The sequence below is a fragment of the Oncorhynchus mykiss genome, chromosome 19 (genome assembly GCF_057628025.1).
Source record: "Oncorhynchus mykiss isolate SJ-2025 chromosome 19, ASM5762802v1, whole genome shotgun sequence".
NCBI lineage: Eukaryota > Metazoa > Chordata > Actinopteri > Salmoniformes > Salmonidae > Oncorhynchus > Oncorhynchus mykiss.
Genome location: NC_143040.1, coordinates 73,925,473 through 73,938,204, shown reverse-complemented (window position 1 = coordinate 73,938,204; position 12,732 = coordinate 73,925,473). Strand labels below are relative to the sequence as shown.

Genomic DNA, 12,732 nt, shown 5'->3' with positions numbered 1-12,732 from the left:
GAAGTAGCTATGCAGATTCAGGTGGTGGTGATAGGAGTATAAATTAACAGGAAGTAGCTATGCAGACCCAGGAGGTGGTGAGACCAGCACACAGTAAGATATAGGGGCTCCCGAGTGGCGCAGCGGTTGGGAGGCGTCACTACAGACCCTGGTTCGAATCCAGGCTGCATCACATCCGGCCGTGATAGAGAGTCCCATAGGGCGGCGCACAATTGGCCTAGCGTCGTCCAGGTTTGGAATCCAACCTGTTGTTTTGTTATGAGATGTGTAGTGTTCTAGTTTTTTGCCAACTAACACATCTCTTCTTGTCCATGGTTCTCTCATCACGAATGAATAAACCCTGCCTAGTGGCAGTTGCTCCAACCACTGACCAAGTAAGACAAAGGAACACAGGACTAACTGACTGACTGATTGTTAACAAAGAAAATAAACTTGTCTCCAGGTATGAGAGCCATTGTTATGTTTTTCTATTGAAACATTTGCAGATACACACAAAAATACATTGTTTGCTACTGTATGGCATGGGTGAAAAGATGTGTTTTTTTGTGAGTGTTTGGAGGGAATTCGGGATGCTAGTGTCTTGTTGTGTTTGGAGTGAAGTTGGGATGCTAGTGTCTTGTTGTGAAGTTGGGATGCTAGTGTCTTGTTGTGTTTGGAGTGAAGTCGGGATGCTAGAATCTTGTTGTGTTTGGAGTGAAGTTGGGATGCTAGTGTCTTGTTGTGAGGTCGGGAGGCTTGTGTCTTGTTGTGAAGTTGGGATGCTAGTATCTTGTTGTGTTTGGAGTGAAGTCGGGATGCTAGTGTCTTGTTGTGTTTGGAGTGAAGTCGGGATGCTAGTGTCTTGTTGTGTTTGGAGTGAAGTTGGGATGCTAGTGTCTTGTTGTGTTTGGAGTGAAGTTGGGATGCTAGTGTCTTGTTGTGTTTGGAGTGAAGTTGGGATGCTAGTGTCTTGTTGTGAAGTCGGGATGCTAGTGTCTTGTTGTGTTTGGAGTGAAGTTGGGATGCTAGTGTCTTGTTGTGAAGTCGGGATGCTAGTGTCTTGTTGTGTTTGGAGTGAAGTTGGGATGCTAGTGTCTTGTTGTGTTTGGAGTGAAGTTGGGATGCTAGTGTCTTGTTGTGAAGTTGGGATGCTAGTGTCTTGTTGTGTTTGGAGTGAAGTCAGGATGCTAGTGTCTTGTTGTGTTTGGAGTGAAGTCAGGATGCTAGTGTCTTGTTGTGTTTGGAGTGAAGTCGGGATGCTAGTGTCTTGTTGTGTTTGGAGTGAAGTTGGGATGCTAGTGTCTTGTTGTGTTTGGAGTGAAGTTGGGAAGCTAGTGTCTTGTTGTGAAGTCGGGAGGCTTGTGTCTTGTTGTGAAGTTGGGATGCTAGTATCTTGTTGTGTTTGGAGTGAAGTCGGGATGCTAGTGTCTTGTTGTGTTTGGAGTGAAGTTGGGATGCTAGTGTCTTGTTGTGTTTGGAGTGAAGTTGGGATGCTAGTGTCTTGTTGTGAAGTTGGGATGCTAGTGTCTTGTTGTGTTTGGAGTGAAGTTGGGATGCTAGTGTCTTGTTGTGTTTGGAGTGAAGTTGGGATGCTAGTGTCTTGTTGTGAAGTTGGGATGCTAGTGTCTTGTTGTGAAGTCGGGATGCTAGTGTTTTGTTGTAGTTTGGAGTGAAGTTGGGATGCTAGTGTCTTGTTGTGTTTGGAGTGAAGTTGGGATGCTAGTGTCTTGTTGTGTTTGGAGTGAAGTTGGGATGCTAGTGTCTTGTTGTGTTTGGAGTGAAGTTGGGATGCTAGTGTCTTGTTGTGAAGTCGGGATGCTAGTGTCTTGTTGTGTTTGGAGTGAAGTTGGGATGCTAGTGTCTTGTTGTGAAGTCGGGATGCTAGTATCTTGTTGTGTTTGGAGTGAAGTCAGGATGCTAGTGTCTTGTTGTGTTTGGAGTGAAGTCAGGATGCTAGTGTCTTGTTGTGTTTGGAGTGAAGTCGGGATGCTAGTGTCTTGTTGTGTTTGGAGTGAAGTCAGGATGCTAGTGTCTTGTTGTGTTTGGAGTGAAGTCGGGATGCTAGTGTCTTGTTGTGTTTGGAGTGAAGTCAGGATGCTAGTGTCTTGTTGTGTTTGGAGTGAAGTCGGGATGCTAGTGTCTTGTTGTGTTAATTTTAGTAATTTAACCTCTTGATTTATTTTAGTCATATAACCTCTTGGTTTATTATAGTAATTTAACCTCTTGGTTTCGTCTTGTCATGTAACCTCTTGGTTTATTATAGTAATTTAACCTCTTGGTTTATTATAGTAATTTAACCTCTTGGTTTATTATAGTATTTAACCTCTTGGTTTATTATAGTAATTTAACCTCTTGGTTTCGTCTTGTCGTGTAACCTCTTGGTTTATTATAGTAATTTAACCTCTTGGTTTATTTTAGTCATATAACCTCTTGGTTTATTATAGTAATTTAACCTTTTGGTTTATTTTAGTCATTTAACCTCTTGGTTTCGTCTTGTCATGTAACCTCTTGGTTTATTATAGTAATTTAACCTCTTGGTTTCATCTTGTCATGTAACCTCTTGGTTTATTATAGTAATTTAACCTCTTGGTTTCGTCTTGTCATGTAACCTCTTGGTTTATTATAGTAATTTAACCTCTTGGTTTCGTCTTGTCATGTAACCTCTTGGTTTATTATAGTACTTTAACCTCTTGGTTTATTATAGTAATTTAACCTCTTGGTTTATTATAGTATTTAACCTCTTGGTTTATTATAGTAATTTAACCTCTTGGTTTCGTCTTGTCATGTAACCTCTTGGTTTATTATAGTACTTTAACCTCTTGGTTTCGTCTTGTCATGTAACCTCTTGGTTTATTATAGTATTTAACCTCTTGGTTTCGTCTTGTCATGTAACCTCTTGATTTATTTTAGTCATGTAACCTCTTGGTTTATTATAGTAATTTAACCTCTTGGTTTATTATAGTAATTTAACCTCTTGGTTTCATCTTGTCATGTAACCTCTTGGTTTATTTTAGTCATTTAACCTCTTGGTTTCGTCTTGTCATGTAACCTCTTGGTTTATTATAGTACTTTAACCTCTTGGTTTATTATAGTATTTAACCTCTTGGTTTATTATAGTAATTTAACCTCTTGGTTTCGTCTTGTCATGTAACCTCTTGGGTTTATTTTAGTCATTTAACCTCTTGGTTTCGTCTTGTCATGTAACCTCTTGGTTTATTTTAGTCATTTAACCTTTTGGTTTATTTTAGTCATTTAACCACTTGGTTTATTTTAGTCATGTAACCTTTTGCTTTCTTCTTGTCATATAACCTCTTTGCTTTCAACCGTGATTCGCTTATTCACCCGACTAGGCTAGCCAGTCACAGAGTAGATAAATTAAGATTTGAAACCTCTCTAAGGTGTCAAGGCGTGGTCCATTTTTCTGGGACATATTTCAGTACAATGGAGTGTAATTACTCGTGTTTTAAGGAGTTTTTCATTTTAAGAGTATTTCCACATGTCAGTTGTTGAGTGATAATTACAAATTTTGATGATGTTTGCAATAGTGTTTTTTTTTAAAGTGGTTCTATCTGAATTTTCTGTTGTTGCTCCCTGATATTTTAACGTTTGTTGAAGGATAGTGTGACGTGTTGTGGTCTGAGATTGCCATTCTGAGATTCGGTTTTGCAGTGATGGAAAACTGAAGAACACAGAGACCTAACGGTGTGTGTTCTAGAATATGTTCTAGTGACGGTTCTAGGATGTGTTCTACTGACGATTCTAGAATGTGTTCTACTGACGGTTCTAGAATGTGTTCTACTGACGATTCTAGAATGTGTTCTACTGACGGTTCTATAATGTGTTCTAGTGATGGTTCTAGAATGTGTTCTAGTGACGGATCTATAATATTTTCTAGTGTCGATTCTATAATGTGTTCTAGTGATGGTTCTAGAATGTGTTCTAGTGACGGTTCTATTATATTTTCTAGTGTCGGTTCACTGTGTTCCTATACGTGAACAGGTGTGTATGATGATGGTAGATCATTTGTCCTCATTGTTGAGACAGACGTGATAAAAATTCAAAGTAATCCCTGTTTGTTAGTTTATTTTATTTCACCTTTATTTAACTCATATGAATGAGTGGGATTGTACTTACTAGTAATTATTGGGTATTGCTGTGAATCTTTTGTGGAAGGCATCCAGAATGTGCGTGTTTGTTTAAATAGAGCAGGGAGGCTATCCCACAGTAAGTAAGTCCCACAGTAAGTAAGTCCCACAGTAAGTAAGTCCCACAGTAAGTGTTTGTTTAAATAGAGTAGGGAGGCTATCCCACAGTAAGTAAGTGTTTGTTTAAATAGAGCAGGGAGGATATCCCACAGTAAGTAAGTCCCACAGTAAGTAAGTGTTTGTTTAAATAGAGCAGGGAGGATATCCCACAGTAAGTAAGTCCCACAGGAAGTAAGTGTTTGTTTAAATAGAGCAGTGAGGATATCCCACAGTAAGTAAGTCCCACAGTAAGTGTTTGTTTAAATAGAGCAGGGAGGATATCCCACAGTCAGTAAGTGTTTGTTTAAATAGAGCAGGGAGGATATCCCACAGTAAGTAAGTCCCACAGTAAGTGTTTGTTTAAATAGAGTAGTGAGGCTATCCCACAGTAAGTAAGTGTTTAAATAGAGCAGGGAGGATATCCCACAGTAAGTGTTTGTTTAAATAGAGCAGGGAGGCTATCCCACAGTAAGTAAGTGTTTAAATAGAGCAGGGAGGCTATCCCACAGTAAGTAAGTCCCACAGTAAGTAAGTCCCACAGTAAGTGTTTGTTTAAATAGAGCAGGGAGGATATACCACAGTAAGTAAGTCCCACAGTAAGTGTTTGTTTAAATAGAGCAGGGAGGATATCCCACAGTAAGTAAGTGTTTGTTTAAATAGAGCAGGGAGGATATCCCACAGTAAGTAAGTCCCACAGTAAGTGTTTGTTTAAATAGAGTAGTGAGGCTATCCCACAGTAAGTAAGTGTTTGTTTAAATAGAGCAGGGAGGATATCCCACAGTAAGTAAGTCCCACAGTAAGTAAGTCCCACAGTAAGTGTTTGTTTAAATAGAGTAGTGAGGATATCCCACAGTAAGTAAGTCCCACAGTAAGTGTTTGTTTAAATAGAGCAGGGAGGCTATCCCACAGAAAGTGTTTGTTTAAGTAGAGCAGGGAGGCTATCCCACAGTAAGTGTTTGTTTAAATAGAGCAGGGAGGCTATCCCACAGTAAGTAAGTCCCACAGTAAGTAAGTCCCACAGTAAGTGTTTGTTTAAATAGAGCAGGGAGACTATCCCACAGTAAGTGTTTGTTTAAATAGAGCAGGGAGGATATCCCACAGTAAGTAACTCCCACAGTAAGTGTTTGTTTAAATAGAGTAGTGAGGCTATCCCACAGTAAGTAAGTCCCACAGTAAGTAAGTCCCACAGTAAGTGTTTGTTTAAATATAGTAGGGAGGCTATCCCACAGTAAGTAAGTCCCACAGTAAGTGTTTGTTTAAATAGAGTAGGGAGGCTATCCCACAGTAAGTAAGTCCCACAGTAAGTAAGTCCCACAGTAAGTGTTTGTTTAAATAGAGCAGTGAGGCTATCCCACAGTAAGTAAGTCCCACAGTAAGTGTTTGTTTAAATAGAGCAGGGAGGCTATCCCACAGTAAGTGCTTGTTTAAGTAGAGCAGGGAGGATATCCCACAGTAAGTGTTTGTTTAAGTAGAGCAGGGAGGCTATCCCACAGTAAGTGTTTGTTTAAATAGAACAGGGAGGCTATCCCACAGTAAGTAAGTCCCACAGTAAGTAAGTCCCACAGTAAGTGTTTGTTTAAATAGAGCAGGGAGACTATCCCACAGTAAGTGTTTGTTTAAATAGAGCAGGGAGGATATCCCACAGTAAGTAACTCCCACAGTAAGTGTTTGTTTAAATAGAGTAGTGAGGCTATCCCACAGTAAGTAAGTCCCACAGTAAGTAAGTCCCACAGTAAGTGTTTGTTTAAATAGAGTAGTGAGGCTATCCCACAGTAAGTAAGTAAGTCCCACAGTAAGTAAGTCCCACAGTAAGTAAGTCCCACAGTAAGTGTTTGTTCAAATAGAGTAGTGAGGCTATCCCACAGTAAGTAAGTCCCACAGTAAGTAAGTCCCACAGGAAGTGTTTGTTTAAATAGAGCAGGGAGGCTATCCCACAGTAAGTAAGTCCCACAGTAAGTGTTTGTTTAAATAGAGTAGATAGGCTATCCCACAGTAAGTAAGTCCCACAGTAAGTAAGTCCCACAGTAAGTGTTTGTTTAAATAGAGTAGATAGGCTATCCCACAGTAAGTAAGTCCCACAGTAAGTGTTTGTTTAAATAGAGTAGTGAGGCTATCCCACAGTAAGTAAGTCCCACAGTAAGTGTTTGTTTAAATAGAGCAGGGAGGTTATCCCACAGTAAGTGTTTGTTTAAGTAGAGCAGGGAGGCTATCCCACAGTAAGTAAGTCCCACAGTAAGTAAGTCCCACAGTAAGTGTTTGTTTAAATAGAGCAGGGAGGCTATCCCACAGTAAGTGTTTGTTTAAGTAGAGCAGGGAGGCTAACACACAGTAAGTAAATGTTTGTTTTGAAGGATGACTGTTTGTGTAGAGAGGAAGATGGTATGTTGAGGGGTTGAAGAGATTGAGGAACAGAATCAGGACCCAATTCCCACGCCATACCTCAAAGCACCTCTGATGACACACATGACACGAACCAAGCTGATGCATCATCGCGCACCAAACTTTTTTTCTGTTATTGTATTAAAAAACACACATAATTATATTTTATATCAATGTGAAAGAATGTTCAACCAATGATCTGGTCGTTGTGACACCTTATCCGTGTAGTGGGCAGCTCCGGGTTGTACACACGCGGGGGGTTGTTGAAGGTGTGTGTTGTGCTGAGGTCTCTCTCTGGTCAACCTGTGATCTCTAACAGAGGTCGTCATCTTCAGGAAGAGATACCTACAGACGTGTAACCTAAACTCCTCCCCTATTATCTGAGGCAAAACATACCCCCGGTCCTTTAATCTGATCATCCCCGAGTTTCTACGATCAATTTGTTAACCAGTTTTTGCCGACCGGTTGTGCTACAGATATTTTATTAGAGAACGTTATCAAATAGAACAAACCTTGAAATATAAATTATATATATATATATGTTTATATTTGCAACATAATACAAGCCTCTGTTTTATTTTGTCTTTCATTTGTAGTTGTGTATGTGCTTGATAAGAATGTCTTGAACTAAAAGGACTCTGACTGAACAGCGGTTTAGCTCACTTCAACAGATTTGACTGTTTTTGAGAAATATCCTCGAATTCACTGGAGAACTACGGATACAAGCAGAGCAACCAATAACTACACAATTATTTATTGGGTTAAAATGTTTAAAAATGCATTACACTCATTTGACCGAAGCTTTAGTATGAAACCACAAAAAAAAACAGTCCAACCCATAGTCATATTCACGTCTTCATACGTTGAACCCACCCTGTAGGGAGCTCTTCACCAGGCTAGGGAGGCTTCAGCCTGGTCCTGGTTGTTCAGCGGAGGAGGAGGAGGAGGAGGAGGAGGAGGAACTAGGGAGGCTTCAGCCTGGTCCTGGTTGTTCAGCGGAGGAGGAGGAGGAGGAGGAGGAGGAACTAGGGAGGCTTCTGCCTGGTCCTGGTCGTTCAGCGGAGGAGGAGGAGGAACTAGGGAGGCTTCAGCCTGGTCCTGGTCGTACAGCGGAGGAGGAGGAGGAGGAGGAGGAGGAGCTAGGGAGGCTTCAGCCTGGTCCTGGTTGTTCAGCGGAGGAGGAGGAGGAGGAGGAGGAGGAGGAACTAGGGAGGCTTCTGCCTGGTCCTGGTTGTTCAGCGGAGGAGGAGGAGGAACTAGGGAGGCTTCTGCCTGGTCCTGGTTGTTCAGCGGAGGAGGAGGAACTAGGGAGGCTTCAGCCTGGTCCTGGTCGTACAGCGGAGGAGGAGGAGGAACTAGGGAGGCTTCTGCCTGGTCCTGGTCGTACAGCGGAAGAGGAGGAGGAGGAGGAACTAGGGAGGCTTCAGCCTGGTCCTGGTCGTACAGCGGAGGAGGAGGAGGAACTAGGGAGGCTTCTGCCTGGTCCTGGTTGTTCAGCGGAGGAGGAGGAGGAACTAGGGAGGCTTCAGCCTGGTCCTGGTCGTACAGCGGAGGAGGAGGAGGAGGAGGAGGAGGAACTAGGGAGGCTTCTGCCTGGTCCTGGTTGTTCAGCGGAGGAGGAGGAGGAACTAGGGAGGCTTCTGCCTGGTCCTGGTCGTACAGCGGAGGAGGAGGAGGAGGAGGAGGAGGAACTAGGGAGGCTTCTGCCTGGTCCTGGTCGTACAGCGGAGGAGGAGGAGGAGGAGGAGGAGGAGGAGGAGGAGCTAGGGAGGCTTCTGCCTGGTCCTGGTCGTACAGCGGAGGAGGAGGAGGAGGAACTAGGGAGGCTTCTGCCTGGTCTTGGTCGTACAGCGGAAGAGGAGGAGGAGGAGGAGAAGGAACTAGGGAGGCTTCTGCCTGGTCTTGGTCGTACAACGGAAGAGGAGGAGGAGGAGGAGGAACTAGGGAGGCTTCTGCCTGGTCCTGGTCGTACAACGCAGGTTAAGGAGGAGGAGGAGGAGGAGCTAGGGAGGCTTCTGCCTGGTCCTGGTCGTACAGCTGAGGAGGAGGAGGAGGAGGAGGAGGAGAAACTAGGGAGGCTTCTGCCTGGTCCTGGTCGTACAGCTGAGGAGGAGGAGGAGGAGGAGGAGGAGAAACTAGGGAGGCTTCTGCCTGGTCCTGGTCGTACAACGCAGGTTAACGAGGAGGAGGAGCTAAGGAGGCTTCTACATGGTCCTGGTTGTGCAACGCAGGTTAACGAGGAGGAGGAGCTAAGGAGGCTTCTACATGGTCCTGGTTGTACAGCGGAGGAGGAGGAGGAGCTAAGGAGGCTTCTACATGGTCCTGGTTGTACAGCGGAGGAGGAGGAGGAGCTAAGGAGGCTTCTACATGGTCCTGGTTGTACAGCGGAGGAGGAGGAGGAGCTAAGGAGGCTTCTACATGGTCCTGGTTGTACAGCGGAGGAGGAGGAGGAGCTAAGGAGGCTTCTACATGGTCCTGGTTGTACAGCGGAGGAGGAGGAGGAGCTAAGGAGGCTTCTACATGGTCCTGGTCGTACAGCGGAGGGTAAGGAGGAGGAGGAGCTAAGGAGGCTTCTACATGGTCCTGGTCGTACAACGCAGGTTAACGAGGAGGAGGAGCTAAGGAGGCTTCTACATGGTCCTGGTTGTACAGCGGAGGAGGAGGAGGAGCTAAGGAGGCTTCTACCTGGTCCTGGTTGTACAGCGGAGGGTAAGGAGGAGGAGGAGCTAAGGAGGCTTCTACATGGTCCTGGTTGTACAGCGGAGGAGGAGGAGGAGCTAAGGAGGCTTCTACATGGTCCTGGTTGTACAGCGGAGGAGGAGGAGGAGCTAAGGAGGCTTCTACATGGTCCTGGTTGTACAGCGGAGGAGGAGGAGGAGCTAAGGAGGCTTCTACATGGTCCTGGTTGTACAGCGGAGGGTAAGGAGGAGGAGTAGTGTTCTTAGTCGGTTCTGTCTGTTCTATGTCAGTCTCATTGGTCCATTGGTAGGACTGACAGATTCTACAGACACTTTTCTGTCGAATCTGTGTATCAGTGTTTCAGAACCTGATAGGGGGATTATTCCGGTTCCCACGGACCGACTGGCTGGTTCTGGGTCAGGAAGCCTGAAACTGAAGGAAAGAAGCACTGGTCCTTTTCCACCACGTCTCCAGTCCCTCCGTTGTCCATTGGAGAACTGTGGTCTTCACTGGAGCGATGTGGAGAAGAGGCTTGGCAGAGCACCACGCTGGGTAGGGTTGATATCAGGTGGGAAACATACGACATTAGGTATTATAGGGGAGGGTCCGATTAGCCAGCAGGCAAAAGGCTTTGAACGCCAGGCGCAGATTTTCCCAGAGGAATGAAACAGTGAATATTTGAAAAGATGGATATTTGATGGATCATGAAGAAGCGGCTCTGATACCTCACTCTGGTATCATGACAGAAAAAGAGAGGTTGTGTGTGTTGGATGCCTGAGATAAAGACTTGTACATGTGGTAAGGAGGGGGGGGGGGGGGGGGTCTGTAAATAAAAAATACAAAAAATGCAGATTCAGAAGAGACTGACATTTCAGTAATACTGGGAAATGGACATGGTTAGGAGAGGAAACGAGAGAAACCTGAGACCTAGTGAAGAGGGAAGGAGAAGGTTAGAGGGAGAGAGAGAGGGAAGGAGAAGGTTAGAGGGATAGAGAGATGGGGAAAGAGAAGGTTAGAGGGAGAGAGAGAAGGAGAAGGTTAGAGGCAGAGAGAGAGGGAGGAGAAGGTTAGAGGGAGAGAGAGAGGGAAGGAGAAGGTTAGAGGGAGAGAAAGAAGGTGAAGGTTAGAGGGAGAGAAAGAAGGAGAAGGTTAGAGGGAGAGAGAGAGGGAAGGAGAAGGTTAGAGGGAGAGAAAGAAGGAGAAGGTTAGAGGGAGAGAGAGAGGGAAGGAGAAGGTTAGAGGGAGAGAGAGATGGGTAAGGAGAAGGTTAGAGGGAGAGAGAGAGGGAAGGAGAAGGTTAGAGGCAGAGAGAGAGGGAAGGAGAAGGTTAGAGGGAGAGAGAGTGGGAAGGAGAAGGTTAGAGGGAGAGAGAGATGGAGAAGGTTAGAGGGAGAGAGAGATGGGGAAGGATGTGATGGAGTTGTAAGTAGTATGGACTGGTAAGAGTAGCAGTCTATTGTGAGGACTGGGGGATGACGTGAGGTGAACAGGACGAAGGTGGTGGATGTGGTACTGGCAGGGTTAGCGCTACGGTCTGGCACTGTCACGACTGAGGTAAATGCTGGTAGTTCGCCTCTGTTCTTCACGTTGGGTGGGTGTCACCAGAGAGGCCGATTGGCTGAGAACACCTTTCTGGAAATCTAGGCATACATGGTCAGCTGGAGCCACTGGACATAGAGGAGAGACATAGAGGGGTATTATCAGTTAGGACATAGAGGAGAGACATAGAGGAGAGACATAGAGGGGAGACATAGAGGAGAGACATAGAGGAGAGACATAGAGGAGAGACATAGAGGGGAGACATAGAGGGGTAGTATCAGTTAGGACATAGAGGAGAGACATAGAGAGGTATTATCAGTTAGGACATAGAGGAGAGACATAGAGGAGAGACATAGAGGGGAGACATAGAGGAGAGACATATAGAGGTATTATCAGTTAGGACATAGAGGAGAGACATAGAGGAGAGACATAGAGGAGAGACATAGAGGAGAGACATAGAGAGGTATTATCAGTTAGGACATAGAGGAGAGACATAGAGGAGAGACATAGAGGGGAGACATAGAGGAGAGACATAGAGGAGAGACATAGAGGAGAGACATAGAGAGGAGACATAGAGGGGTAGTATCAGTTAGGACATCGAGGAGAGACATAGAGAGGTATTATCAGTTAGGACATAGAGGAGAGACATAGAGGAGAGACATAGATGGGAGACATAGAGGAGAGACATAGAGAGGTATTATCAGTTAGGACATAGAGGAGAGACATAGAGGAGAGACAGAGGAGAGACATAGAGGAGAGACATAGAGGGGTAGTATCAGTTAGGACATAGAGGAGAGACATAGAGGGGTAGTATCAGTTAGGACATAGAGGGGAGACATAGAGGAGAGACAGAGGGGTATTATCAGTTAGGACATAGAGGAGAGACATAGAGGAGAGACATAGAGGGGTAGTATCAGTTAGGACATAGAGGGGAGACATAGAGGAGAGACATAGAGGAGAGACATAGAGGGGTAGTATCAGTTAGGACACAGAGGAGAGACAGAGGGGAGACATAGAGGGGAGACATAGAGGGGTAGTATCAGTTAGGACATAGAGGAGATACATAGAGGAGAGACATAGAGGGGAGACATAGAGGAGAGACATAGAGGAGAGACATAGAGGGGAGACATAGAGGAGAGACATAGAGGAGAGACATAGAGGGGTAGTATCAGTTGAACAAATCAGATCTCTCTCTATATACACTGAACAAAAAAACACAGTGGAACACGAGCTGAAATGATTAAAGATCGCAGAAATGTTCCTTACTCACAAAAAGCATATTTCTCTACAATTTTGTGTACAAATTTGTTTACATCCTTGCTAGTGAGCATTTCTCCTTTGCCAAGATAATCCCTCCACCTGACAGGTGTAGCATATCAAGGAGCTGATTAAACAGTATGATCATTACACAGGTGCACCTTGTGCTGGGGACAATAAAAGGTCACTCAAAAATGGGCAGTTTTGTCACACAACACAATGGCCACAGATGTCACAAGTTTTGAGGGAGTGTGCAATTGGCCTGCTGACTGCAGGAATGTCCACCACAGCTGTTGCCAGATAATTTCATGTTCATTTATCTACCATAAGCCGCCTCCAACGTCGTTTTATTATAATTTGGTCGTCCAACCGGCCTCACAACAGCAGACCATGTGTAACCACGCCAACCCAGGAATTTCACATCCATCTTCTTCATCATTTGAGACCAGCCACCGGGACAGCTGATGAAACTGTGGGTTTCCTTTAACCGAAGAATTTCTGCACAAACTGTCAGAAACCGTCTCAGGGAAGCACATCGTCGTCCTCACCAGGGTCTTGACCTGACTGCAGTTCGGCATCGTAACCGACATCAATATGGCAAATGTTCCACCTTCGATGGCCACTGGCACGCTGGAGAAGTGTGCTCTTAATGGAT

The 12,732-nt window shown here is 44.8% G+C and overlaps 1 protein-coding gene across 2 annotated transcripts in view; it reads right to left on the bottom strand.

Annotated features, from left to right (window-relative positions):
• Nucleotides 1-9,411: 9,411 nt before the first annotated feature.
• LOC110498417 (calpain-3-like) overlaps nt 9,412-12,732 on the bottom strand; it is a 43,429-nt gene continuing 40,108 nt past the window's right edge. For both annotated transcript variants that reach the window (XM_090211722.1, XM_090211723.1), the window contains exon 21: nt 9,412-10,948. In XM_090211722.1, coding sequence (XP_090067848.1) covers nt 10,922-10,948 — 27 coding nt within the window. In that variant the 3' untranslated portion in view covers nt 9,412-10,921. The remainder of the gene's footprint in view (nt 10,949-12,732) is intronic.